Genomic DNA, 27104 nt, shown 5'->3' on the forward strand with positions numbered 1-27104 from the left:
CTGTTTTATACAAGCTTTATTTAAAATGTAATTTCCAAGTTTTGCAGTGTAGGAAGCACATTTTCATCAATAGGTCCTCATCGGACAGATGCTATGATGACATGGGTCTTATTTTCTCATTCTCAAATGGCCAGACACCTCCTCTACCACGGTCATAATTAGTATGTACATAGTGTGTTTGTATACAAGCAATATAAAACTTGGCAAATGGAAGGTTATTTGCTACTTCAATATGTAAAGAAAAGTTTTCCAATGAGTAAAAAAATACAGCAAACACTGCACGCGTAGTGATAAGATTCCTCATGTTGTTTGTGTCATCTCTCTAATACACTTTTGACAGTGCAATTTAGCAGTCAAGTAACACTAAGGAACACTGGGTACTTTCTTTAGCTGAGGCATATAAGTAATACACCAAATTATGATCAGGTTTTGAGAAGATGACTACAATCTTCATTCAGTTATTTTGTTCGCAAACACTCAACATTCAAACATGAATATCAAGGAAATATTTGGGGTTAGAGCTTGAACAGTACATCAAATGTCACCTTTGCTTCTTTATTAAGAAGAAATTGCCATTAGGTCTGAAAATGGCAGAAACTAGATAGCTCCTGCAGCCAGTTTCTCTGGTTATATTACTGTGATAAACTTTCCCTGGTTACTCATTATTTGCCAGAAATGTTAAGTATATACACAGACACAAATGAGCAACAAAATACTGTACAGTGGCTGACTTGATGGGGGATAAAAGGGGACAACATAATAAGTTTTCTCTTAGAGAGATATTAAATAAAAGAAATTGTTTCCCCATTATCCCTGATAAAACAGGTCAACCACAATGCGGATGTGTTCCATTATATACAGATTTCTTAGCAAACCAGTGACTCGTGGGGATGGACGGTTAAAAGACTTGTGTGTAATATAACTTACAGCTGAATGTTAATGGCAAGTGGTTTACAAAACACAGATTTGGACAGAAACAAGTAGAGAGCTGGACAAAGCATCACGTCTTTACTCTGCAAATGAATTCATACTGCAAATGGGATTTCCCCGCTCACTTCTAGAAACTAATTTAATTTATTTGATGCCCAAATGTAGAATCCTTGTTTATTCAAGTTATCCAAACGTCTGAGCACACTTTATTTGAATGCAATTACATACGCACGCCCAACAGCTATATAATGCCTTTTCCCGTGAACGTGGCCGGCATCTTTGTCGCTATCGCTAAAACACTGGAAAATATGATAATTTGTAGGGTCAAAGTAAATTCACAATACAATGAATTAAAAGTGTAAAAATGTGCTTTTTTTTTGTTAATGAGAAAACGTTCCGTTTCAAACAGGACACGTTTTCTAAGAAACTCCTCTTCCTAAAAAGACTTGAGGTAAATGGAACCTTACAGTGTTTTCTCTATTTTACACTGGTCTCAGATGACACTGGTAATAACCTCTGTGTCATTTTATTAAATGGAGACAGACACTACACTATTTCAAACCATCTCCTTTTGTTGCATAAGACAAGTATTTAACAGTATCTTAATGTTGTATGGAAACTTCACATCCATTGTAACAGTATAAGTGGTGATATTATAATACTACTGATATTTAAAAAAAATGTAATAACACTGCTGTACAAGCGGCAAAAGAATAAATAAGCCATTAAGATAAAAATGCACGGCATGAATTAATCCAAGGTTACACAATATAACATGTATGAGTAAAATAGGTTAAAATACAAAGAAGAAAAGCCCTCATTAAGTCTACTTCATTTGAATAGAAGTTTTCTGTCGAGAAATGTATCATGTAGATGAGATTAAAGCTCATCTCTGGCATTGTTTTTTTCTCTATTTTCTCAAATAACGCAATATAATTGGTCTCTAAATGTGGCATGCCTTGCTGCCTTTAGTCTTTAAAAGACTAGCCAATCTTGTTTTCTTGACGTATTTTAAACAAAGGCACTACATTTGAGGACTAAACAATCTCTCATTTGAAAAATATATGCAATTATGCCTTTAATATGCATATATCCTTAGGTCCAGGTATTTATTTTCTTTCTCACTCTTTTTATCAACATACTTTTAAGACGCTCTGGAAATAAAATTTAAATAAGACATTTATTTTAAAAAGCGACACACAATGCACAGTATGACTATGTATACAGCAACACCAAGCTAAGTTTCCCTATGACGGATACTATAAAATGTGTCTTGTATAACTCATTTGGTTAATACTGCATGTGTAAGCAGTCTTAACTTTTTTCCGTTAATGGCAAAAATGTTTTTCACATAACTGTTCGGTTAGGTTGTGTTAACGAAAGAAATGCAGTTACTACAGTATGAACATCCTGACATGTATTGAATAAGGGTTTCATCTGTGATTAACAGGATCCTTTTAGATTGTTACAATGGTTTCCCTGTCAACGTTTTTAAAATAGTTAGTGTTTTCGAGCCTACAAAAAGTACTGTACATTAGCCTGCGTGAGCTGATGTACAGTTACATCCTTATTTAAAAAAATAAAAAATAGAATTCCGGCATTTATTCTATCAAGTTAGTATTAATGTTTTATGGTAAAATGTATTTAACTGTATTAAATTCCATCTAAAGAAAAATTTAAAGTAGGCTTAATAGGGGCTTGTATTCAGTATAAAAGCATATCTGTAACAATGTTATTCATTTTAAAACACTTATTTTTGCCATCCTACTGCAAACTGTCCCAAAGCTTACAGGGCATCACAGTAATGCCCCATAAGCGCTCCTTGTTGTACTCACTAATACTTGAGGTAAAATCACTTCTAAGAAGCCATCTAGCAACATGTTGAGGAGAGGCTGGCACACTTTTTTTTGTTGTTAGGCAGACTGATTTGCAGGTTGCACCTCTCAAATATTTCTCTCACACTAATGCAGACTCTCCTCCAACCATGTCAATAAAAACAGATATGTGGGAATATGTCACTGAGGTATCCTGAAGCAGCCAGCCAACGTCAAGTTACACACTGCAGAAAAGGCCTATTGAGAGATCAACTGCTGGATTGACATACTATGCTGCGATATTCTGCCCCTGTCCTTGGTGTTTGTAACAGCTGAATTGTAACAGACTTGATGCGGTGTGGCATGTCAATAAAGAGTGGGGTGGGGGGTAGTATGAAAATGGAGAATGTAACAACGAGCAGGAGAATATGAAAAGCAAGGAACTGGAAAGGTGGGAAGGAGTTAAATTGCTGGCCTCCCCAGGCTTGTCTGGAGGTTACAATGCATGACACTGCAAACGGTTGTTAGTGCTCATGCTGCTGCGCTGGTTATTCGCAAGTCGTGTCAATGCAAAGTCATGCAAAACAGTAGGCAGGCAGGTAGTTCATGCATCGTGTGTCTCAGCCTAGCCCAGCCTGGGGCCAGCGCAGGCCAAAGACAGGCAGGGCCGAGCCACACAAGGTTTGGCCGGTTCATTGGTGTGCCAGTCATGCAGTGACATTGCTGTTGAGGGAGGAGAAAGAGAGATAACGGTCAGACGGCGGGGCCTGTTAGAATTAACATTCTGAGCATGATCTAAAACATATACACAGCAAACGAACAGGGTTAATTCCCAGACTTCTAAAGGTCTGTCATGTTAATAACAAATCATTCATGATGTGCCTTAAAAACAATGACAATGTAAACAGAGTGGAACCACAAATGGGTTGCAGAAAGGACAGGAACAGCTGCAACAAGCATACCTATTCAAGACTCCTATTTAAAGTGGCATGGGCAATTCTGCATCGTGCTTATCAAAACACCTTCTCACAAACCTTGAAAAACCTTTTGACGATGATAGCAATCAATGGATTCTAAAATGATATGGAAAATAAGTCTGCTTCAATGAGTTCACTGAATAAACGCCTTCTCTTTGTTGTTATAATTGCATAAAGGGCGATCTACAAACCAAACAGTCCCAGGATCTAAAACTCAGGAACTATCTCGTGACTATGTCTTTCTGTGTAGTGTGAGGAGGGACGCCTGCAGTGTTGCCAGTATAATATTGACCAAATACCGTGGAATCTAACACTATGACACATACGGTGTTGTCCGAGACAACCTGGTAAATGCTGGTAAAGCTAAAACCATGTGAAACATTGCTCGACGTTGGCTCCTTTTAAGAAACATAATGAAAACCAGTCTACACAGTTATGTCGCACATTGATCTTTGCCACAATCTCCCTAGATGGGGAATGCAGCTTCTTAAAACAACTTCAACAGCTGAAGCAGTTACTTTAAAAAAAATTCCCAGGGGAAATTACCATTCACGATTAATGCTGCACTATTACCAGCCGACAGTTACCTATTTTTTTTTTCCTTCTCCAAATCATGTCGCCCTATTAGAGATCATTCAGACCATTTAGCAAGCAAATGGAACATTTACATGTGATGACTATACATCTTCCTATGCCTCAATGTATTTGTTGCTCAATATTGCATCTAAATTCATAAATCAAAAACATAATCACACGGCAGAAGTGCAACGTATCACCACTTAAAAAATACACTAGACATGTAAATTACAATGGCTGTCGCCTGCTGAAAGCTACATCATAAGAGTTAAAACAGATAACGCAGGACAGAAAATCTGTCAACTCCACTCAAGAAACAAGATGAACCTCAATTGCTATGACAGGTAGACATGTGCATAAGTACTGCATGAACAGGCAGAGCGGCTCCCCTAAACAAAAACTGACAGTAACTTGTCAAGAAGATGCCATTCTTCTCTGCCTTGGGGACCAAATGTACCTGCCTGACAAAAGTTTGCCACAGAGTACAGGTTGAGGAAGGAAGAGAAGGTGTTTGGGGTGATTAGTCAGGCCCTATCAAATATGCTGGGGGTGTTAAAAGGGTAGGAGCCTGGCATCACAGCGGTCAGGGTAAAATATGCTTAGTCTTAGATTTTGGACAGCCTTGCCTGGCATCTCTACCTCATGGATCTGATCAGAAGGAAAAAAAAAAAAATACAGAAAATCAATAGGCAGAATGCAGGAAAAGAAGAACGTCCATTAGAAATTAATGGAAATGGTGTGCCTCAAAAAAAGGCACATCTACTGTATGTAAGTTCAGGGGATTTGTTAAGGTAGGTTGTCGCAGTATTTTTCTGCCCTGCTGCCATCTACCTTGCGGTAGCTGGCTGGACGTGGCCCGGATAGGAGCGGCGTGTGCTGGTGGCTTGTCTTTGCCGGGCCAGGAAGGACTGACCAGAACCGGTGTTGGCAAGTCTGTCTTCAGCCGCCTTCTTCTGCAGAGACATGCCCTGCGTGAGAGTACCAGAGGAACTAAGTAAGTCACCAGAGACTCAGCTACCATCAGTGCACTAATCGTGATGCATGAGAAAGCAAATTAGCTCAAACACAATATTAGCACCAATTTAACGAACATTTAATGAACATTAACACAAGCTACTGATGAAATGTGTAACAGAGCAAACATTGCTAAGCTTATAGAAAAGCATGTGCTGCCCTCTAGTGGTCAAAATGCCTTCCTGCATGATTTCAAATTGACTTCTTCCATGCAGTACTGGGCGTGACATTTTTTTTTGCAGGATGGTAGGGGAAGACTCATGAATATTCATTAGGGAACTCATCCCTGAATGGCTAGTACTCGTTGCTGGCTCTGGTCGGGTTGGTTAGGTTTAGGCAAAAGGAGTGGGATTGGTTAGGGTAAGAATGTCAGGGCGAATCTTCCCCTACCATCCTGCAACATAATAATGTGCGTACTGAGCCTACACTTAAAACAGTATTACAAAAACATCAAAAGTATTCAAATTGACACATAAAAACATGGAATGTCATGTGTAACAAAAAAGTGTAATGTTATGTCTATCAAACGACGAACTGACCCCAGTTGTTTTCTGGACAATTAATGTTTAGGTAAGTATGTTTACCAGTGTCTTAGGTTATCGTTTAATGTTTTACCGCTGGCGACGGCTCACAACTATTTTTCAGGTCAGCTATGTATTAATTTAGGGCTGCAATTGAATGATTATATACATTATCATGTAATCGTTGGATGAATTAAACAGCAGAGAACAGTGAAAAATGCACATCACAGCATCCTAGAGCACGTCTTTGTCCGACAAAGAGTTCAAAACCCTCAAGATACTCAATGTAATTGATTAAAGGACTAATCGTTGCAGTTCTATGTTTACAAGTAACGAGAAGTCGTTAGCATGTTCCTCAATTAAAAAAGGACAGTGGTCAAAAACGCTCAGTTTTAGGCTGTAAAGGTCCTTCTTACCATATTGTACCAGGCTGACACAATCAGTTTCTCCTCGTAATCTCTCTGGCTTTTTGTCTTGTCCATCTCTTTCTGTTTGGAGGAAACATAAAGACGCAAAAAGAATTGAAGCAATGCGAGGGCTTTTTAAGATGCAACACACTGTTGTACAAGTACTGCCATTGTGTTTTCACACACTTAAAACAGGCTTCCTTTTTCAGTCGCTGGTTATCTATCTATCTATCTAAGGTAGTCTCGCATTGCCAGACCTTCCTCCACAGCGCTGCGGAGGAGGGTCTGGCTAGTCCACACAGCATTCAGGGGTGGGAGAAAAATGAGCTGCGGTTAATTGGCATTTCTTTAAACCAATCACAATCATCTTGGGAGGTGCTAAGCGCCGGACACAATGATGGTGCCGCTGCTAAATAGCCTCGGGAAGGAACTTGTTTTGGTGGAACGTGTACGTTCAAAAGTTGTTTTAGTTGTGGAACAGAAAACTCAGAGGAGTTTAGAACGCCAATACAAAGAAAGTGGAAAATGTGAAAATGAGGGACCGGAACAATTGCGGAAATGAAACGTCGTCGATATAGACTATCTAATGGGTGACTGTTTAACCCAATTAATCTAGAATGTCCCAAGTCCACACCTTTCCTTACCAGACCATCCAACTCTTCTTCTTTTTTTAAGAGATTCTTTTTTGGGCATTTTCAGCCTTTATTTTGATAAGACAGCAGAAGACATGAAAGGGGGGGGAGAGAGAGAGAGAGAGAGAGAGAGAGAGAGAGGAATGACATGCAGCAAAGGGGGGCACCCAACCATCCAATTCTTCTAATACTTGATTACCTCCAATGAGTGCAACATCCTGTCCTTCTCTTGCAGCTGGTTCTTCAGGGCCTGGACCTCTGGACCTGAACCCTGGTTCTGTTTGGGGTCCAGGGTCCGGATCACCTGGAGAGGTCACATTCAACCACATCACATACATTTTCTTGTTGACCCACACCTACGACAATGCACTGTGCAAACGAGAATTCACATGTTAGTTAGTAACAAGAATATACTCACACTCTTGGCTTTTTCCAGATATTTCTTATATCTCTCCTCCATCTGTTTCATGTCTTCATCTTTCTTCTTCAAGGCCTCTTCCAGCTCTTCCACTCGTTGGGCTGAGAGGCAACAACATACATGTTATGTGGCGTTTTGTTTTTGGCATAGTTTATTTCTCCTTGGCAACGTGTTGAAAAATACAGTTGTATGTCTCAGTGTTGAATCTGTGCCACAACATCTCACAAGAAATCATTTCAAATTTGAAAAATGAAAAGAACATATGGTAAGAAAGGATGGAGATCAAGAGGCTGCAACGGCACTTCACACATTCAGAATTTTAAACTCACAGCTGCTGTTGTATTTCGGCTCCATTTCATCGATGAAGGCATTCTTCTTCAGTAACTCATTGTTCAACTCTCGTAGTTTCTCCCTGATGAAGAGTACAAAGTCAAAACTGTTTGTAAGGCCTAGTTTTGTTTAATATTTCATAAAACAAACATCCCAGAACTGAATGAAGAGGACATTTTAAATCTATTTAAATCAAGTTTTGTCATCCTGGCCCAGCAAAACATATCTGGGTTTGTAAAGATGGTAACTTACATGTGCTCCTCATATTTCTTCTTCAGAATGCAAGACTGAAAAAAAAGACAAATAAAGGATGTGTTTTATGACATTATATGCCAACCTATACAATCTCAAGAGACAGCTTCAGTCTTCAAAACAACTAGATACATTCAGAGAGACACTCTGTTGGATAAAGGCAGGAGTTGCAGCAAACTTCAGTCTTCTTGATCTTTATACCTGCGGCCAACATTGTGTGCCATGGCAAGTTCTCGTCTGGTTGAAAAGGACCTCTCAACGTTGTAATTAAAAGGCACCACAAAATAACAAAACCCTGCACATTTCCATTCTCATCCAACAGAGGGAAGAGTAGAACAGATAATGACTGAAAAAAAATTATTAAAGTGGTATTCTACTACAGTAAGAGATCTGGAATTACTGTAAATGAGGCAACCAATTAGAGAAGTGATGCAGACCTCAAACCAAATCTTATAACATGTAAACAGGTGTCCCCAGGTTGGATAATCACAAAGAATATTTATAATTAGAGTAGAGCTCTGGTTCATTTTTTTTTTACTGATTTTTTATTCTGTATCCATTGCCACTATCCATGTGGTGTGCAGCAAAATCATGTGAGAGCAGACATCTGCAGAGTATCTCTAAACTAGAAATCAAACAGCATCTAGGAAAGAGGAAAGCTGGGTTTCTACAGAGAGGAAACATCTACATGTATAGGATGCCAAAGGACTGATTAAAGAAGGTCTGAGGAAAAGGAGACCTGCAGAAATTCAACAACTAGCTAGGAAAGAAGTAACTGTTACTATGTGCAACAACTCAGTGTAACAAATGCATGGAGTTGTAATTATTTTCCCAAAGAAACTAGATTGTATTTTGGAGTTATTGTTGCATTGCTCTAATATGTATGTATATAATACATGAGCACATTTATTACATTCTGAGTTGTTACAAATTTGTTTCAGTAAGTAAAAAAAAAAAAACACCTTGAAAGAACAAAGTCTAAAAGAAGGAACTTGTCAGGAATTGCAAAGTTATACTTACTATAGTCTGACAGTGGGAGCATTATTTGAAAAGAAAATGCACAAGTATTTCACTGATTGGCAAGAATCACAGACCTGCCAAATGTGGATGGTTTTACATCCAATGTGATAATCTGTCAAAGTGTCTTTCCCATCTTTGCACCTGACATTTGGCACACCAGCTCCTTACCTGACTGAAATTGTACTGATAATTTTACTTAAATAAAAAGTCTTCCTAAGCAATTCCCTTCACAACTGGGATAATGAATTAAGGATATTTGTTTTCCATTCTCTGCTTATTAGATGCTTGTTCTGCATCTATAAAACAGTAACTGTTGTGTTGATTTTTAGTGAAAAGACAGATGATTAAAGCAATACTGACAACACTGCTAATGGGATGCAAAATCTACACAGGCAGGAATGGAATTGGAAAACCCATGAAATGATTAGTTTTTAGTATTTAAATCAGGGTTAATTATGCAGTAAAGGAAGCTGGCGTTTGACATGCATGCAAGCTCTCTCTCACACATAACACTTCTTGGGAGGTGCTCCAAACCATCCTAAATACCAGTTGTCCCCTACGAGGAACTGGTTTGAAGGAGACAGGGAACAGAGAAGAAAGCAATGAAAATGTCCGTCTTTTCTCCTCATCACAGATGAAACACAAGTTAATAAATATGTTAATATGAACTAGAACGGATTTATGTTGCTGATTTTATGAGCCAACATTTAATTAATTTATCAGGGCTAACTATGGCTACAACATACAAACTCTATAAAAGCGTGCACACACAGAAAAATAAGATCATGGATGCTGGTGTTAGAAATGGTTATTGTTATGAAGAGTTCATTACAACAACAGGAAATCAAAAGTGATTTCAGCTGTTTCCTATCCACTGAGACACACACACAAACAAATGTGACTGAATAAAACCGTTAACTCATTTTGCCTTTCATTTTCACAAGTTACTTTTTAATAGGGCTGGGCAATATATCGATATTATATCGATATCGTGATATGAGACTACAGGTAGATATCGTCTTAGATTTTGGATATGGTAATATCGTGATATGATATAAGTGTTGTCTTTTACTGGTTTTAAATAGCCTGGGTAAACCCTGACGGACTTCCGGCAAATTTGAGATTTGCTCTGCAAGTCAGTCTGGCGAAGAGCCCATTCAAATCCATTTCCAATGTCCCCAAAATAGAGGCACCAATCACAACCGCTGAGGTGGGCTTTACGCGACGACGATAGCGCAGCGACGGTGAGCAGCTTTTTGTTTACATTCAACATGACGGCTACCGAAGTGCAGCGTCACCCGGATCGTTGGTCCGATTGGTTGAAGGACTACCGAAAGCGCCCAGCGGCATTTGAGCGGCGTCCGTTGGTGACGCCCCTTTGGAAATGAACTGTCAATGAACCTTTCCCAGACCCACTCTCAGTTACAACTGACAAGGGTCTGCTGTCAACCAGGCTAGGTTTTAAAGGCTGCATTACAGTAAAGTGATGTACTTTTCTGAACATACCAGACTGTTATAGCTGTTCTATTATTTGCCTTTTCCCCACTTAGACATTATGTCCACATTACTGATGATTATTTATCTAAAATCTAAGTGTGAAGATATTTTGTTAAAGCACAAATTGTCAACCCTAGAATATAGCCGCAATATCGATATCGAGGTATTTGGTCAAGAATATTGTGAGATCTGATTTTCTCCCTATTGCCCAGCCCTAGTTTTTAAGGAGTAAAATACCAAGACCTTGAGCCTTCAGGAGGAGCGGTGTACTGCTGTTTAAGTGTGCTATGGTGGGAATTTGACTCTCTGTGGTTGTTGCCAACTTTTCAACTGCTATCGGAGTTATTCACCAATGTCATTACTTACATCGTCCGCTTTGGAACCCTGTTCTTGAAGATTTTTCTGTAGCTCCTCTACCTGACTCTGTTCCTCCATCAGGCGCTGATTGATTAACCTAGATAAACAGCACAAAAGACCAGTTTGACAAGATAGTTTTAACATATCAATGAGCAAACATCAGAGAGGCAGGCTGCGGGCTATAAGGTCATTGACTGAAATTCCAGTTAAGACAAAGAAAATCTTTGTGAAGGGGGAAGAATGGGAGATTGATCCAAGTTCCAACACAGGGAAACACAATCAGCCCACAGTGAAAGCGTGGCTCTCAAAACTACATGAAAAGACCAAAAGATTTTCTCTTTGCTCTATTTTCATTTAATTTGAATAAGATATTGAGCATGAAGGAGAAAAGTGTAATAGTGTTTTTCCTAGTGAAATGCGATAAAGAACTCAACCTGCTAATCCTGCTAGGCTGCATGTTTCTGTGCCCTTTGCTGACCTGTTCTCTGTCTCCAGTTCGTTCTTTCTTCGGTTGGCATCCTCCAGTAGACTCTGCAACAGTGCAATCTTCTCATTGTCTGATCCCTCCTGGGCCAGCTTCAACATCTTGTTCTCATGCTGAAGACGAATCAAATGTTCTCTGCAACAAACACAAATGGTACAAAAGCAGGTGTGAATACCAACACACAACACTATGAACTGATCACAAATAGTTGAAACAACCAATAGTGGCCCTGTACTCAACAAACCTATAAAAATATTTACCTCAATGTTGTCATTCTAAAATTAAATCGGATATCATCATGGCTAAAGACAAACAGAGACCACCAGTGAGAATACATTATTGCATGTGTTGTTCTCTGTGGTTTTATTATATCTGTCCCAGGTAACTATTTGGCACAAACTGCACTGCATCAGTCAATATAACGTGAGACTTAGTAAGTAGACAAGACTTAGAGTAATTTTGTTAGCACAGGACACACACACACCTTGTGCGAACATATGCAACACATCTGCTGGCTGAGTCTAGTAAATACTAAATCATTTGCTGCATTGTAATGCTGCAAGTGTTGGACCGTCAAAGTGATCGACACTGTCTTCTCCAGAGCTAAACATTTGTTTGAGACGCCCACTGAGAAGCCACTATCTTGCACTGTTCCCCCGACTGACTGACTGCTTCCTGATAATGAACTTTGTACTCAGGACAGAGAAATGTCAGGTGCAAAGACAAGGCAGAGATACTTTCTCCCTTCAATCCATCAACTGTACTAAACAGATAAGATTGGCTCAGTGTTTTGATAGCGTTGAACTCAGCCTGTCTCTTCTGTCAAGTTTTTTAGGGTGTGGCTGCCGACTCCTTTCCAACTAAAGAGCTGACTAAATGTTTCAAGATGAACTTACAGCTGCTGGCTGGCAAAGGTTAGTCCAGGGAAGGCAAAGGAAGACTTGAAAAGAGGTTCCAATTCAGCTTATTGGGAAAATATTACAGCAATATGACCAGATTTCTTCTGGTGGAGTTGTGATTCCTACTCTGCAGTATATTAAGGGAATAACTACATTTCCAGCTCCTGTTTAGCCGTTTTATAGTTTAAAGGGAAAATTCAATCAATCCCAGATGCTGCTTATATAAAAGCAACAAGTTGAATCTGTCAAAACGGCACAGTCTAATGTTCCACACTCACTGAACAAACAACCGACAGACATAAATGAGCATGAATCAATCATTATCAATTCTGTATTTCACACACAATTCTTCTTTTCAGATATCTCACATAAAACATCGCTATTGCAACATTTTACACCTTTCGAAAGCTTGCAGGATAGGACATCCGCTCAGGGCACAAGAGCTTTTCGTTACTTATGATTAGCCTGGACTGGGTTAACTTAAGTACTTTTTCCCCCCATTAGTTGCTTTTAGAGAATTTCACTGTAAACCCATATTTATTTTGGTTCACAAGTGTTGAAAAAAAATTCAGGCACAGTATGCTGCCAGCAGAAAACCCAGCCCTCTTGAAAAGCAGCAGTCTAGCTGATGTAACTCACACACAGCTATTGCATAACTCGCTACAGAGACGGCTCTTTTTAGGCCAAACTCATCTGCCTGAAAACAGCAGAGAGAGCAAGAGGAACATGCTGTAAATCATCTGGCTACCAAGTGAACAACAGCACTACAGACAATACTGTACTGTACGCACAGACAGACAGACAGACAGACAGACACACAGACATTAATTTACCTTACTAACCTACTGCTGGATATAAACACATAAGATGTTTTGATATTTGTACAGCTCTAAATGACTAGCTTCTCTTTTTTATTCTTTTCTTTGTAAAGATTATTACTTTTCTGCCTTTAATTGCTAGGACAGCTAGGTGAGAAAGAGGAGAGAGAGGTGGGGGGGTGTGGGGGGAAGACATGCAGGAAATCGTCACAGGTCGGATTCGAACCCTGGAGCTCTGTGTCGAGGCACAAGCCTCAAAGTATATGTGCAACTGCTCTACCCACTGAGTCAACCCCAGCCCACACCTTCTCTTTTTCTTTTTTACACACCAAAAGTGAAACGAAAGCATAGGGTTCAAAATTCATACCGAATCTCTGGGGTGGTGATCTCAGCAGCCAGTGAATCAGAGCCATCGTTGCTGACCATCGGGAACAAACCTGAAACACACCGATAATACAGTTTAAACCCAACTATTTAGGCTCAACCAAATAGATTATACTTTGCTTTAAAAAAGGCCATTAGGTCAGATTTAGCCACTCTTGGCCGTTACACTCATTTCACCTGATGTAAGCTGTCCCTCCTGGGCTTGGACACAGTGTAGCTCCTCAATAGTTTCCTTCAGAGAGTCTCTCTCCGTCCGCATACGCTACAGAGGGAGAGAAAAAAAATGTGTCAAGGAGTTATACAGAAAAAAGTCTGACAGAGAGAAATAGTGCAGGGTCTGCAATGAAGATTCCCAATGTGCCAACAGAATTCATCTGTCAAACAAGTAGGGGCAGCTCCCACTCCAGTAACTGCAGCATTTAAAAGTGATGTACAGCCATTGGTCTTACTTTCTTCTTACTTGTTGAACAAAATGCTAATTTACAAAGTTAGGCACACTCCTCTGTATGTATGGTGTTATATTTGTATTAAGCGTGTATTTATCTTCTTGCAGAGTAAAACGAATACTGTTGGGTAATTATTTTTTGTACCAGTAAATTGTACATACATCTTTTTCTTTTTGTAGAGAGTCCACTTTCTCTTTGACGCGTTTGTACTCAAACTCCATCTTGTCGGCCTTTTTCGACTCCTCTGACAGTCTGTTCTGAAGTTCGACCACCTGTGCAGAGAAAGGGCAGTTAATGGGAACACATTGTCTCTCAAAATATACATCCAGGGGCCATATAAATAATGATAACTGCATGCTTCTGTCAACATGGCCGTGGGTTGGGTACCTGTCTCTTGTATGTCTCCAGCTGGCCCTTGGTAGCATTCGCCTTTCGTAACTCTTCTTCCAAACTGACGGTGCTCTGCATTAACACTGTGTTCTTCTCCTCCATAAGCTTATTCTGCAAAATAGCGACAGAAATGTAAATTTAATTTGTGCCATCTAACTACAAATTAACAAACACACACACACACACAGGGCAGTCGGTAAAAGCTATCTATACATACTAAATGTTTCTTACTAACCAATGGACACTGTGTAATGTATTGTAAGGGACATTTAGTAGAACTTATCACAGTAAATGCATTAAGTTACTGCTTCGACCGTTGTCTGTGTACCTGTCTCCTGAGAAGTCCCATGTCCTCTAGTTTCTTCTTGTAGTGCTCCACTGTGCCCTCCAGCTTTGACACTTTGTCTGATGAATGCCTGGGGAGGGAAACAACAGGCACTTTGTGATGTTACATTTAGAAAGGAAAGGAGATGGGGGAATCTTTACCAAGGCTCTGTTTGTGTAGCAACACACCTGTAACAACAGAAGTGTGAAATAACAGGATGGTGGTTCAAGCAATACATTATTTGTCTTGCATCATCTCCTGTTTTTTCTGACTCATTGAATTCCCATCAGCCCTTTGGAATCCCTTGTCATGTTAAATGTTAAGCTTTTTAGTTTGCTTTACTCAGGTAATCTCAGTGTGTTGCAAGCAAACCGTTTGCATCCTCGTCTTACCGGAGGACATCCATCTCGTCCTTGAGAGACTGGGCTTCATCAGCCAGCGACGCAAGCTCTTCATTCTGCGACTTCACGTCCAAGAGTTCTTTTTCAAGCTCTTCGCAACGGATCCGATAATCATCTTTTGATGCCTCCAACCTAAAAAAAATAATAATTAGCAACAATAATCATCTTGAAAATCTGATTTTGACAACAGCATCAGTCAATCCAACTCTCAATTTTTTTTATATGACATGAACATTTGTCTGCTTCTAGCATCTCCACACCTAAAAGTTTCTTCCTGCAGTTGCTCCAGTTGTGTCTGCAGCTGGAGGTGTCTGCGTCCAGCAGGGCTGTTTATGTCCTCTATGGAGTCAGACTGGTTAAGTCTCTCCATCAGGATCTGGTTTTCTGCCAGCAAACTGCTCTTCTCCTCTTGCAGGGCTGCCACCTGTGGGAGGGAAGGGAGGGAAAAGGAGGGCAAAGAACAGAAACGCAAAAGGAAAAAAAAAGGAGGAGCAGAAAGGAATGGTTCAGCAGTGAGATACACGGAATTGGATGAGTAGGGAGAAGACAAGGATTTGGATAACAAGAAAGGTGAAAAATAGAGGAAAGAGGAAAAAAAAAGAATGACATGGAGGATGGAAGGATAAAAGGGAGCACGAGAGGTGTAGAGAATAGAGGGAAAGAATGTTCAAGATGGAGAGAAGAGAGGCAGAAAAGGCAAATTAGTTTTCAAATTTTGTCGCTCAAGCTACTTTCATGTACACGTAGCCTATTTTTTTTTTTACAGCATTTAATCCATTAGGTTAGGATTATATCACTGCAGCATTGATTCTGGTAATAAAGCAAGCACACACCAAACACACTTCAACATGGCAAACCAACAAACTCCAACATAGCAAAGAGAGCTACATATGGTTTGATGTTGCCTTCCCAACGTGATAGACAGGGTATCAAACTCCACACAAAGCAAAGCAGGAGCAGATTTGTTTGTTTGTAATGGGCCAATATTGATACTAATTAATTACCAAGTCTGCTGCACCTCAGAAAACACAAGAACTGATCTTAATATTTGTTTTAAGAGAAAATAGAGACAAATCTGTAAAATCAATGAGCAGGCTTATTTTCAAATTTTAAATTACCTGGCATGTAAAGCCATTACCACATTCCATCATTTCTCAACCCTGACTGTTTTCTCTGCCAGGATTAGAGCTATAGTGCGTAGTTTCTGTCGCCCCCATGAGAAATTCGAAGTAATGACAACAACACTGTAGGCGCGTCCACGCTATATGAGCCTTATGTGATCGCGCACGCCCTCCCGCCCACCCATTCCCCCACTGAGTTGCTAGTAGCCAAGGAGGAGACGGAGGTTTAAAAAAAAAAACATGAACTCTTCAGAAGATATTATCTTCACACGAGTTTCTGCGCGGGAAAGTCACCGGACGACACAATCTTCTGAACATACATACATACATACTGAGAAATACAGAGAGAGTTGTTTGGAGCGGATAATCTTAATTAGCTTTGTAGCAACTCATTTGGCAATGGCTTGAATGTAACGGACGTTCATTAATATCAAAAAGTTACGCACTAAAGCTTTAAGTCAATGACCCTACAGCAAAATACTGTGACTTTAAAATAAATGCCAATAGGTATTTCTGACTTTTCTTCTAGCTATGTCTGCTTTTTTTTTTTTTTAAATGTTAAGACTTCCATGTGTAAAATGTATGCCATTTAAATGTCATTAACACTGTAATATGGAAGCATTCTGGGAGAACTTGCACTGGTGTGAAAATTCCCTCACTGCAACAAGCACATGTCCCATTACAGCTGTGACCAGAACAGAACGGAAATAGAAAGGTAGTCAGGAAAGGGTTCCCTAAAAACATACTTAAATCACAAATAGTAATCTCACATATTAGTAATATACAGTATGTGTAAACTTTTTGTTGTTGTTGTTGCATATATTCAACAGTTTTGCCAAGAAATTACTCTTTCCTGGTTTCCCCTTACTGTCTACTATTGCTGTGGGGAAGCAATGAAACATACCAAGGTAAAAAGACATAGGATAATTAGTGAAGGGGTGACAACTGACACACCCACACAAAACTGCAGTTGTGGCTGGTGTGCCCCAAGAGAGGACCACGTTTATACGTGTCCACAAACGTGTACACACACATGCACACATAATTAGGAGAAGGGGGATCTGGATTCCGAAGGGGGGGGATGCTGGTGCAAGCAGACTGAAAAAAATCCAGGACTATTAGACACGCCACACACCATGAATGGGGAAAAAAAAAAGAGACGGAAAGAAAAGAAAGTTTGGATTTACCCTCTCTTCTAGCTCATTAAAGTCTAACCTCAGTCTATCACGCTCCTCTTGGACATGGAGGGCCTTTAAAGCAAGGCACACAGTGTGGAAATAGTCAGGAAATAAGAGGAAACCCATTTAACACAACAGGAGAGCAGGTCACCCTTTAAATTACAGCTCCATTTTCTGCAATAACTGTGTCATCATTAGCAGAAATAAAATGTAAATAAAATATGTCCATTATGATAGATTTTACAAAAGCTTATCAGTGTTAAGGTAAAAAAGAAATCCACAATCTGGGATATAAACATAGGAAGAGTCCATCAGTAACAACAGAATCAGCTTTAATTGATACTATGTAATTATAGTGTAATTATGCAAAAAAACAGGAGCTGGTTTTAAAATGTAACCAAAAATAGCAATAAGAAGTATGACACAATCAGTAAGATAGTAAAAGAGTTACACAATATAGCAGCAAAGGTAAGATTAAAATCTAATTAGGTGGACATAAGTGTTCTTGTATCTTTCCAGTTATTACACAAATATAATTGCTAAAGGCTAATGAGTAATGCCCGACACTCAAGTGTTTAAATTATACATTTGTGTCATTTTCCTAACAATACTGATAATTGATGAATATGTTAAGCACTTGGGAAATTTTATGATGGAAATATTTCAGCACCATGAATACAAAGACCAAATGGTCCGGTCATAATAACTGGCCGCAAATAATAAAGTTATCCACTTTAATGTCAGTTATTCCCATCCTGACCTTTTTTAATAATGTGCCACTGTGATAACTAACTGAACTCTAAAACCTCGCCAGGCTCACTGCTGGTGTTGTCTTTCAGGCTAGTCATTCAGACACGCGACAGGAGTTCCTGCACACTGTGCCATGATGTACAAAACCAGCGGTCAAACAGCCTTAAACATGGCGGATAACAACGGCATAAAACCAACCTGCATGTCAAGCTCGCGGCACCTCTGGGCGATCTCTTCCTTGGTAGACAAAGCATCATTCAGCTCCTCTGCTGTCTTCTTCAGCTGAGAAGAGAAAGACACAAATAAAAACCCTGCAGATTTACTTTGATTTCCACGAAATGTACTGTCCACTTGGACGAGACTAAAGAAACACTTTTAAAATCTCACGGACACGTTGGATCAAGGGCTAAACAAATACATCTACCCCCAAAAAACAGCGGGAGATGTTTTTGAGGCAGTTTATACACAGTAATGATTGCACAATAGCACAGCGCTTCTGCTGAAGCTAGCTTTTCCACACATCCAGCTGGTTTACAGGCCTGTGGCCAAAACAAGGAGGAGGGTGAAATACTGGTTGAAGGGGAGATCTGGGTCGAGTTTTATAGGGAGTACTGTGTGTGTAATGACAATGGTGTTGAGGTTTCAGTGGACAGTCCAGATACCGGAGGGTGTCTGTGTGTGATATCAAAGACTTCCGAGTTTCGTGTGAATGTTCAATTTTGTATCTTACAAGTAAAGTCTATTTATTACAGGACAGTTACATTTAAACTTGTACATACTTCCTGACAGTACGAGTGTGCCTTCTGAAATTTGAGACCCTATTGAAGACACTTGCAGTTCTATAAAGTCTCCATACCTGTCTGTCTAGATCCACATACGAGTCATTTCCTCCCATCACCGGAGTCTCTTTACTCATCAGCTGCAGAAACACACAAAAACAAGTTAATGGTTCATGTGAAGTGTACACAGCGCCGACACTTGTTACACCTTGGTTCAGTGATGATGCCAACCGAGCAAGCGGGACCGTTGTGTCAATCCTGCATCTGCCCGAACTCACAGGATTACCAGCTGATCCTGCAGATGTGCCATCCCAATCCCACCCACAACCCTGTTTCTGTTAACAATCTATCTGACCAATCCCATCTAATTCTCATAGTTTATCAACAATTACCTGCAATCAATTTGGTAACCGGTCAAAATAGCATGATAGTTCACCTCTTGGATGGCTGTCATGACAACATGCTGCACTGACTCCTCCATCATCATTATGGTCTGGATGTATTCTAGAGAGCACAGAGAAATAGACACAATGATGGGGGAAATTTGAGCCTCTGAATCTGCTGTAAATGCAATGCGATATCACAGACCATTGTTTCTCAATATTAAATTGCATATGCGTGCACACGCACACACACACACACAATGTACCTTGTTTCTGTTCACAGTTGACAGCACAGCCCAGTATAAGTTGAAGCATCCTCCCAAGTTCTGCTGCATCAGAGTGCTCTCCAATAAGGTTAACATCTGGTAGTGTGAAGTCGTTAATGTGCTGGCCTAGGATCTAGACAGGCACAAAATATGCTTTAATAATCACAGTACATCATTATATGAAAAGTGGATTATCATAACCTGTGCTGTGCTACAGCGGTTGAGGGTGGTGTTCGGCAGTCACAACTTGTCCCTGTTAGCAACACATATTCTTATGTAAAGTGGATGCTAGATATTGATCAAATCAAAATGAATACAGTAGATTCTTCTTACCTCCTGGTTATAGTCTAGGATGCCTTTTAGAACTTTCTTTAGATTGCTGATCTGAAACAAGAGAGAAACGCAACAAAGGTTAAGACTCAGATATATCTATATTTTGAAATGTGACAAAGATGTAGTGGGATCACCTAAGTCATCAGGACCATACAGTACCAACAGATAATCACCATTTCTAGATATATTACTCATTTACAATTGGAAAGGTCTGCTATGTCACCTGCTAATAAACAAAGACTAATTGATGCTTACCTTTAACCTCCAGTTATCTCCAACCTCTGGCTTGACTCTACTAATCCAAGAGTCATTGAAATACACTACATCTCTAGAAAATTTGCACAGACACAAGAATAGGGATTAAAAGAGTAACATTTATTTTAAGTGGGATCATCAAGAAGGGGCATCTTCAGAATCTACACATTTAGGAAACTGAATGAGAAAAAGGCAGACAGTGATGGAGTCCTATTGACTGTTTTAATAGGTTTACTTATTAGTGAGAGTTATGTTTACTGTACGACCTGACATATTCCTTTACCACCAACAATGTAAAATAACATAGAAAGAAAAAGGTTTTTTTATAAAGATGTAACTAATACAACAAATAATGCATTTTCTGACACGCCACGCTTCAGGATGAAAACTCACATTTTCTGTAGAGCTTGGGCCATGACGATGCCACTTGTCAAGTCTTCTACTGTCTTGCATGGAGCCTCCACTCCAAATGTCTGGATCTAAACAACAGACAGACATGCACGATGAGTGCTGGGTGCATGATAAAACTAGTGTAATTACATCAAGTTGCAAGTCTATTAACATTTCACATGACAAGCTACAAAAATGGCATGTTATCTTTCCCCAGGTGCTCCCTGAAGACCAGAGTAAATACAGTCACAAGTATGCAGCTCACACTTACTGCTCCCGCAAACTTTCTCTCAACTTTGCTTGTAATCATTGTTCAGTTTCACTTTTGTTCAGATCTTTTTTTTTTTCCCCACATTGTTCTTTTTCCATCCTTCATATTCTTCCTATAGTTCTTCCTCCAGGCTGAACATTTGTTGCCCAGACTGAACTGAATATTTTAGCCTACATGCCAACAGTCCACATGCCAAAGAAGGGGAAATTGAGAGCAGGAATGTTGGAATTCTGACAGGAAGAAAATGACGAGGTTTAAATTCTGCCTGCACGGGATTCCGCCTGTCTCACTTTTCATTACGTGGAGCCTTCAAGCCCTTAGTCACAGATTTACAAAGAGCAGAAGGCAACAAAGAAGAGATTCAGCACCTTGTCCAAATACTTTAGACCACCTATCAGCCGGGGACACAGGTTAGATCCCTGATGAAGCGTTTATCCTGGATCCATTTGAAGTAGCTGAGTTAAATGAACTGAGCAGAGTGCTAAAAGTCAGACTCAAGCTGGACTTTAATATATTCACATACAGTATATATCAGCGTGTCATTGTTTTTAACACAAAACTCATTCAAAGTTCTCATGACTGGAAATATTTTACTGTGAAAAGCAGCGACCAGCCTGTTGGGTAGTAATAATATGCCATTTCGCTTGGTGTCTGCTATGAAACTAATAGCTGTAGAACAAATCTTAAAATAAACATGATGCAAGAACAACACTATCTCCGATTACTGTCGACATAATGTGAATATCCGTTTTAAAAAGATTTAAGGAGAGGTGAATTCACACTTCTTATTTAACTCTTTTATTTTATTTTTTTATTCTTTAGAACCGTTTCCATAGATCTGGGACATGAGTAACACCGAAAACTATATTTTCATTGATGAGCAGAGACAGAGGTCAGTAAACAAGAAAACATTCTACACTGTACAAAGTAGAGGACACACTAAAATTGGCATGAGGGCAACATGACTCAAAATAGCATCCACACACTTTTACTTAAGATTCACAGTTGGACATGTGTACAATGGACAAGTGAAGTGTGTACTACACAATCAAGATTACACCCATTCCTGTGATGCTACATTATCTTGTAGAGTGGGTAACAGGTCGACTTCCTGTGTTTAGATACTATAGGAACACAAACCTGTCAAGTGATGTGGTACTGTATTTTAATACATGGATGGAGGAGTGATGAAACTGTTGCATCAAAAATGTTTATTCAGTATTAAATTGGCGTTTCAGACTGGTCAAAAATAGCTGTATTACAAACATGTTAAGATGTTAGCCGCGCTCTGGACCCTCTTGACCCCTCTGGACACAGAATTATGCATTACAAAGGGGAGAGACACTTCAACAAGGCAAATAACTTTTCTCTGGAGTGGCACAGGGCTAAAATTAGTTGAAATGAGACAGGCCTCATAATACACATGGTTGCATATAGGCCTACACACATATTGTTCTAACACTATGTATTGGCTCTCCACCACTGCAACATTTGGTCTGCATCAATTCCCTTTGCATGAAAGAAATTGAAGAAAAGAAAATAAAGCCCTTCACAAGACAACCAGCAAACATGGCAGCATGACAACAGGTCCAGAGCTATCTACAGACTTAGAAAGCCTATCTGAGAACGAAATGAATCGATGGCCCTTGAGTCATGTAATAGGTCAGGTTGGAATATTATTGACAAACACTGGCTGAGGTATTAGATCAATCACCTTCAATCTACCGGATACTTGAGGTCCCGGCAAATCCAAATCTGTTGCATTTTGTAGACTGACTGACCAAAAGTATTGCATCCCCTTTTAGCAGGGCTCTGTATCTTTTTTTAACACCCTAAACGATTGTTACCAAGCAGCAATAGGTTCTCGTGGCCACATGAACTCCACATGCTCGACTGCATGTTAAGTCAACAAACCTGTGGTATACATACCACTGGATTACAAAGCCTTTAAACAGAATGTACGTCCATGTGATGTCTCTTGAAAAGCCACAGAAGAGCAGTGCTGGTGAGTGGCTTTATGCTGTCTATGACATTGTGCTGGCACCGGCTATCTGTGAAAGAAGCCCCCTTTTAATTACTGATGCCACATACATTTGATACACTTGCTGCCTTGAATGTTGATCAGTAATCAGATATTTAAAAGACAACAGATCATCCTAACACCCAACTAGGGAAGATTTTGCAGAACTCAACATTGTTATAGAAATAAGAATCTGTACAGTGTATAAGAATCAATAGCCTAAATGGCCTAAATGTTCAAACGCCATGGCTAGTAAGGGTTAGGGTTGCTGGCTGAAACAAGCTGCCTAATGCTTATAATGAGGATTTCGTACAGTGCTTAGACTGAAACTCAATGTCTTCTGGAAAAGGTTTAGTCCTTGCTAAACCTCTGAGCTGTTGTTCCTGGGCTAAATGTTATTGGCCTGTGTCCCACAGTGTAAAAGGATTAATAGGACCTATTCAAACGTTGTTGATTTTGGTTGTAACATCAGATCTCTTTACACAGTGCGTTTACATGCAGTTAAAAAAAAAAAAACGATTATATTCGGGTTAAGGCAATACCCCGATTTCTCCAACGCCATGTAAACATCTTGCCCCGGTTATAACTGGAGTTCTAATAACCCGGTAAACAGAGGTAGAGAACTCCTTCAGTAACCGGGGTATCCCTCCATGTAGCTATACACCTTAACCTATGATCGGTTTAAGTATCTGTGCATGCTTCAACAGCAAAAAGGAGGCCAACAATCACTTCTGCATCTATCGGACTAATATTGTCTGTATTCTCATTATTCTTGCACAAAGCAGCTTTTACAGCTTAAACATCTGCATTAAAGAACCAGTAGCTGTGCATTTTGGTAACTGAAACAGCACTGGTTACTGGTTAAACAGCATATATGCTTTCCCAGTACTGGATATCTACCACAGCATATCGTGTGCTATTCTGCACAGTATCCTATGACCTGTGGTGCCCAATCTATGGGTGTGAGCAGCAAGTTATTATTGAAAACCAATTAATTTGGAAACAAAGCATCATGTGATCGAGGGATTTTGAGGTTCTAGTTCAGCAAGACTTGCTCATGTTCCAAGGTCTTGCCAGATTACATTAAATCTGCTTTGATCACATCATCCATAGCAATCCGCTAAAAGGGTATAGAAGAGCACGTAATGCAGTTTAACTGAAAGAAATTCAGACTGGAATGCCGGGTTTAACAATGGGAGTTGTCCACTATGATATCTTCATTGAAAAATGAGAATGTCTGAGTGTGTGACACCTAAAGAGTTTGTACAATGGCTCCTAGAGACAGACAAAAAAGGTGCATTACCCATGATACCCTCAGCTTTCTGAGTCACATGCACAATAACTGATGTAATGACAACATTATTGTGGCAGCACACAAAGGGCCAAAAATAGAAAATAAATACTACAAATTTAAGAGACTAGGATATGTTCAATACTGAGCAACAACAGACCTTAAGCAATAAAAACATAATCATATCCTTGAAAATATTGTCTTAGGTACACTGTGGACACACACAACTCAGATAGGGTGGACTGAGGTCAAAAAGGAAACCCACACCTATGAGTTTGTGGAAACAGTTGGAAAAGGAAAACACATGTGTATCACATGCCTATGACTACTGATCAGAGTGAAGCAGATACTTGTCCCTCCAAAATATTAAGCTATGTCCACATTAGTTTGTATCAAACAGCATATCAGTTCTTCGGTTTGATTAAATGTGCTTTTCCAAAAGGAATAGCACAACCAATGCCACACATGCCAACCTTGTACAACTTTGACAGTACCAGTGAACATTAATTTGGTACCTAATGTAGGCTAGAAAAATAAATAGCACACAATGCAACCAATGCACCTAGTTGCTTTGGTGATGTGCAACCCAGTGCATCATTTCAGTGCAAAGCATGAGTGAGCCATAAATGTCAGATATGATTTTTCTCAAGCGGTGATGGGATATACTGCAGGTATTCCGTTATTTTTTTGTTAAACTTCTATACGACAGAACTATAGAGCACATTTGTAGGACATTACAGTTATTAATACAGATGTTGAAATGTGTAATTTCACTATGTGTATGACAACTGAAATTTTAAGATAGCTCATGCAGCTAGGGCCATATCAATAGCTATGCCTATATGAAATAAATAATTGTTCATGTGGTGCAAAGGGAAAAAAGTATATTTTTGTCCTGTGACTACAATGTCACGAAAAATCATTTAATCACTTGCATCTAGTTATCTTATTAGACAAACTGGTTTATATAACACGCAAGAGGCGTCAGATGAAAAAATGGCTAACAGCACAAACAATCTAAAGTCACATATTAACAGGCATCTGGCTGACATCTGGGTCTATTTTGTACACTGTGACCATATTATTAGTATTACATTATGTATGTGGCAGCGATTACTTTGGCAATCTGACCAAACAGACTACAATAAAAAAAACAATTGACTTAGTACTGTGGCTTCTTATATTTCTGATATTCATTTATTTATCATACAATATAATATAACAAATAACCCACTACTTAGTAGGAGCTTCATGTTTTTCAGTATTCCTTCATTTAAAACTAATTGGACCTCTTACTGCACTGACCTAAAGCAGAAACAGTTGCTTAGACATCTCCACTTCTAATTTGTAAGAGTTACAGTCTCATCATGTGCTTCAGTAACAATCTGCCACACTCAGTGCTGTGACTTTCGCAGATAACATGTATTTGAGGAATGTTTTCCAGCCACATCATTACTTGGAACATGAAAAAGGGCCATTCTGAGTTGCCGTACATAAGCCAGGCTATGACAACAAGAGGAGGTGACAGTGATGCACGTAAATGTCACATTAAAACACACAAGCTCTGAAAGGCCTACGTCTCAATTTCACAAAAGGGAATCCACAAATTGATTTCAAGTATGATTATGTGACATCTAAGGAAGCACATGACTATGCAGGAGTGTAGCTTGCTTGAACTAAGCCCTACTAAAACTATCACCTCATGCATGTTTTCACTATACACTACTGATGTGTATCAGTAGTGTATAGTGAAAACATGGATGTACCTATAGTTTCCATCACATGGCATGTCTGCCAATACATGCACAATTCTGTTGACACATCTGAGTAACGCTTGTGATGAAAACGCATCATACCTATGAAGTCAGTTACTCATACCTATAAAGTCAGTTACCTTTCTTTGTTTAAAATATACATTGCAGTTAAGAGATTCTGGACTTTTCTGGATTTATTACTCTCCAGATGTGTGACATCAACGGTGAATGTCTATCTGCTTGGACATCATATTAGCATTATCCCCAGACATCAACCATCTCTACTTTATGTTGTATCAAAACACTCAACAATGAATGTAAACCTGCTACAATCGGTAGTATGTGATCCTGCAATGTGATGCCTTTCCCCCCCCAGTTGGTAGCTTTAGATATCCGTTTTTTTTTACTTTGACTAGAAATATTTAGGGTTATGGTAACGTTATAAGCTCGCCTGTATTTGACATTTTGGATCAAGAGGAATGGGGAGGAGCGGACATAATGATACATTGGTCAACAATGAGAGGAAACCAGCCTCGAAGCAGACACCGAGCTGTAACGTTAACGTGTTATGCTCATTCCAGAGGAAGACACCCTTCGCTAAAAAAGCGTAGAACCATAACAAGGCCACCGTCTCTTCCGTCTGATCCCCCCCTCTACAACTAATACAACCACTGTTAAAACATAAGACATAGCATTACGAAAGTTGAGCTAGCTAAATACCCCCCCGCACATATCTGGAACCAAAATTATAGTCTTGACTGGGTAGACGTTTTGCTTGTGGGTGGCTAGCTAGCAACACATCAGCAGCTAAAGCAGCAAACAGCTGGCCTGCATACGTAACCAACGTGAGCCCGTGTCATTTTCCTCTCGCCTGCTAATGTTACCCCCGCTAGCTCATCGAGCTAGCAGTAGCCTAGTCTGCTACCTAGCATCGCCGGCGCCGGAGAACTGTCTGTCAGTGAAAACAACCCCACAAACTTCATATTTGATCACCTACCCATGTCAAGAGGCTTTCACAGAGTTCCATTCGATCCAAGGAACCTGATGTAGTCATCGTTACCTAACGTAAACCGACTTTGTGTGGTAAACAGAGCCTGGAGTTAACAGTCGGCTTCATGTACTCCCGAGATCTCTTGCTCTCTGGGTGTCTCACAGTCGGGTTCGCCGCTTCGCCAGTCCGGCGTCTGCCAGAGGAGGTCTGGGTGGGCGGAGTCTGCAGTGCATATAAAGGAATACTCCCCCTATTACAGAAAGAAACCATGAGACATTTTGCTGAGGGACATGAATGACACATAAAAGGTGTGGAAAACATTTTGAAGCTAGGTAACAAAAAAACTAATTTGCTTGCAGGGCTGGATTAACCTGCTAGGATGGCACAGAGCAAAAAATGAGCCTCCATAAAATAGAGCCTCAAGTTTGGG

The 27104-nt window shown here is 39.7% G+C and overlaps 1 protein-coding gene across 6 annotated transcripts; it reads right to left on the reverse strand.

The window, feature by feature from the left end:
- Nucleotides 1–26863, reverse strand: hook3 (hook microtubule-tethering protein 3). Of its 6 annotated transcripts, none has more exons than XM_039779883.1 (26): nucleotides 26681–26863; nucleotides 20351–20436; nucleotides 19958–20030; nucleotides 19703–19753; nucleotides 19370–19502; nucleotides 19157–19224; nucleotides 18798–18860; nucleotides 18140–18223; nucleotides 17201–17263; nucleotides 15153–15316; nucleotides 14884–15024; nucleotides 14495–14582; nucleotides 14164–14277; nucleotides 13938–14048; nucleotides 13508–13592; nucleotides 13314–13383; nucleotides 11224–11364; nucleotides 10755–10842; nucleotides 8892–8897; nucleotides 7872–7906; nucleotides 7619–7701; nucleotides 7290–7390; nucleotides 7071–7175; nucleotides 6249–6320; nucleotides 5129–5265; nucleotides 1–4945 (listed from the first exon to the last, which is right to left on the reverse strand). In XM_039779883.1, the coding sequence occupies exons 1-26, from the start codon at nucleotides 26735–26737 to the stop codon at nucleotides 4933–4935; spliced, it is 2232 nt and encodes a 743-aa protein (XP_039635817.1). In that variant the 5' UTR covers nucleotides 26738–26863; the 3' UTR covers nucleotides 1–4932. The 6 variants fall into 6 exon arrangements, with proteins under 6 accessions (XP_039635817.1, XP_039635816.1, XP_039635819.1 ...); XM_039779882.1 differs by having other exon boundaries at nucleotides 1–3467; nucleotides 26681–26862; XM_039779885.1 differs by lacking the exon at nucleotides 17201–17263 and having other exon boundaries at nucleotides 1–3467; nucleotides 26681–26862.
- Nucleotides 26864–27104: the final 241 nt, after the last annotated feature.

This window comes from Perca fluviatilis, chromosome 17, assembly GCF_010015445.1.
Source record: "Perca fluviatilis chromosome 17, GENO_Pfluv_1.0, whole genome shotgun sequence".
Taxonomy (NCBI): Eukaryota; Metazoa; Chordata; class Actinopteri; order Perciformes; family Percidae; genus Perca; species Perca fluviatilis.